Genomic DNA, 1,271 nt, shown 5'->3' on the forward strand with positions numbered 1-1,271 from the left:
GCTTATTCATGTTCATGACAGGTGTTTATGACGGTGTCATGTCACTCTTATTCAACCCCCTTCAAGTAAAGTGTTACCAAATATTGGAATTTGGACTTTAAGAAGTTTTCTGTACACGGCCAGCCTTATTGTAGGCAAGCATCTTTATCAGCAATACATTTCTCCTTGTCTGTATTTGATCAAAGATCTCATCTAACTCTAGCTGTAGACAAACATCAAATAACCAAATAGTCCTGTTTATTTGAGACCTAGGCAATATGTTGCCTAATATATGCAATCTTCCAGTGTAAGTTATTTCTAACTCTGCGTTTTCTTTCTAGGTGAGAGCAAGGTTCCCATGCACATCATGTTCCTCCTGGTGTCGGACATTATCAGCTTCTTCAGCCGTCCCTCTGTGGATCATAGCACGGAAACTGACCAGGTCTTCTCCAGAAATGGCACAGACATCATCTTTTACTTTGGGGTCATTTCCAACATTGCCTTCATGCTGTTCATAGCTCAGGAGCACCATCTGCTGGTGGCCTACCCACAGTGTCTTGGCTGTTGCACCAGTATCAGGCAATCATCTGCAGTGACCTTTCTGGCGTGGGCCAGTCCTTTCGCCATGCTCACCCTCGCCTTGCTAGGCTACAACCTGTGGTTTGCTGTCTCTCTGCTCACTCCTTTTCCCTTCCTCCTTTTTTTCGCTGTGGATTCCTGGCGGGCCCTACACTGCTCCCGATCCAACCCACCGAGCCCAGAGAAGAGGAGGACAGTGTTTGGCATCGGGGCAATCTGGGCCAACTACACTTTTCTTTATGCCCCCTTTATCCTCAGCATCCTCTTGGAGGCTCTGTCCTTCAAGGACAAAGTCCCCTACCTGGGGCTGGTGTCTCACCTGCTTCTCTACCTCAGCCCGCTGGTAGACCCCTTCCTTTATATCTTCATGACCAAGGGTCCAAAAGAGGTACTACGAGCTCTACCCTGCTGTCAAAAATTACAAAAGAAAGAAAACACGACACCTACAGTAGAAACTGTGGCTGAAACTGTAGAAACAAAACTTTGAAGACAGGTATATTCAGCAGAGATCATTGTGAGCATCCTGTGTTTTCAGTGGGATGAATTAAACCCCTGTTGGACTTCTTTAATTAATAAATAAAATTTAATGGAAGATAAATGGAAGACAACATATTTAACAGTGATATGCGGTCAGGGGAGGCAGGTGAGGCTCATCATGGAAAAATAATATATAATAATAAAATCATTTATAAAGATATTTTGACCCTGTGGTT

The 1,271-nt window shown here is 44.2% G+C and overlaps 1 protein-coding gene across 1 annotated transcript in view; it reads left to right on the top strand.

Annotated features, from left to right (window-relative positions):
* The window catches only part of LOC103131798 (uncharacterized), a 7,691-nt gene extending 6,534 nt beyond the window's left edge, over positions 1–1,157 (top strand). The window contains exon 3 of the mRNA XM_007543526.2: positions 321–1,157. Within this exon, the coding sequence (XP_007543588.2) occupies positions 321–1,045 (725 nt within the window). The 3' untranslated portion in view covers positions 1,046–1,157. The remainder of the gene's footprint in view (positions 1–320) is intronic.
* Positions 1,158–1,271: the final 114 nt, after the last annotated feature.

This window comes from Poecilia formosa, unplaced genomic scaffold (assembly GCF_000485575.1).
Source record: "Poecilia formosa unplaced genomic scaffold, Poecilia_formosa-5.1.2 Scaffold838, whole genome shotgun sequence".
Taxonomy (NCBI): domain Eukaryota; kingdom Metazoa; phylum Chordata; class Actinopteri; order Cyprinodontiformes; family Poeciliidae; genus Poecilia; species Poecilia formosa.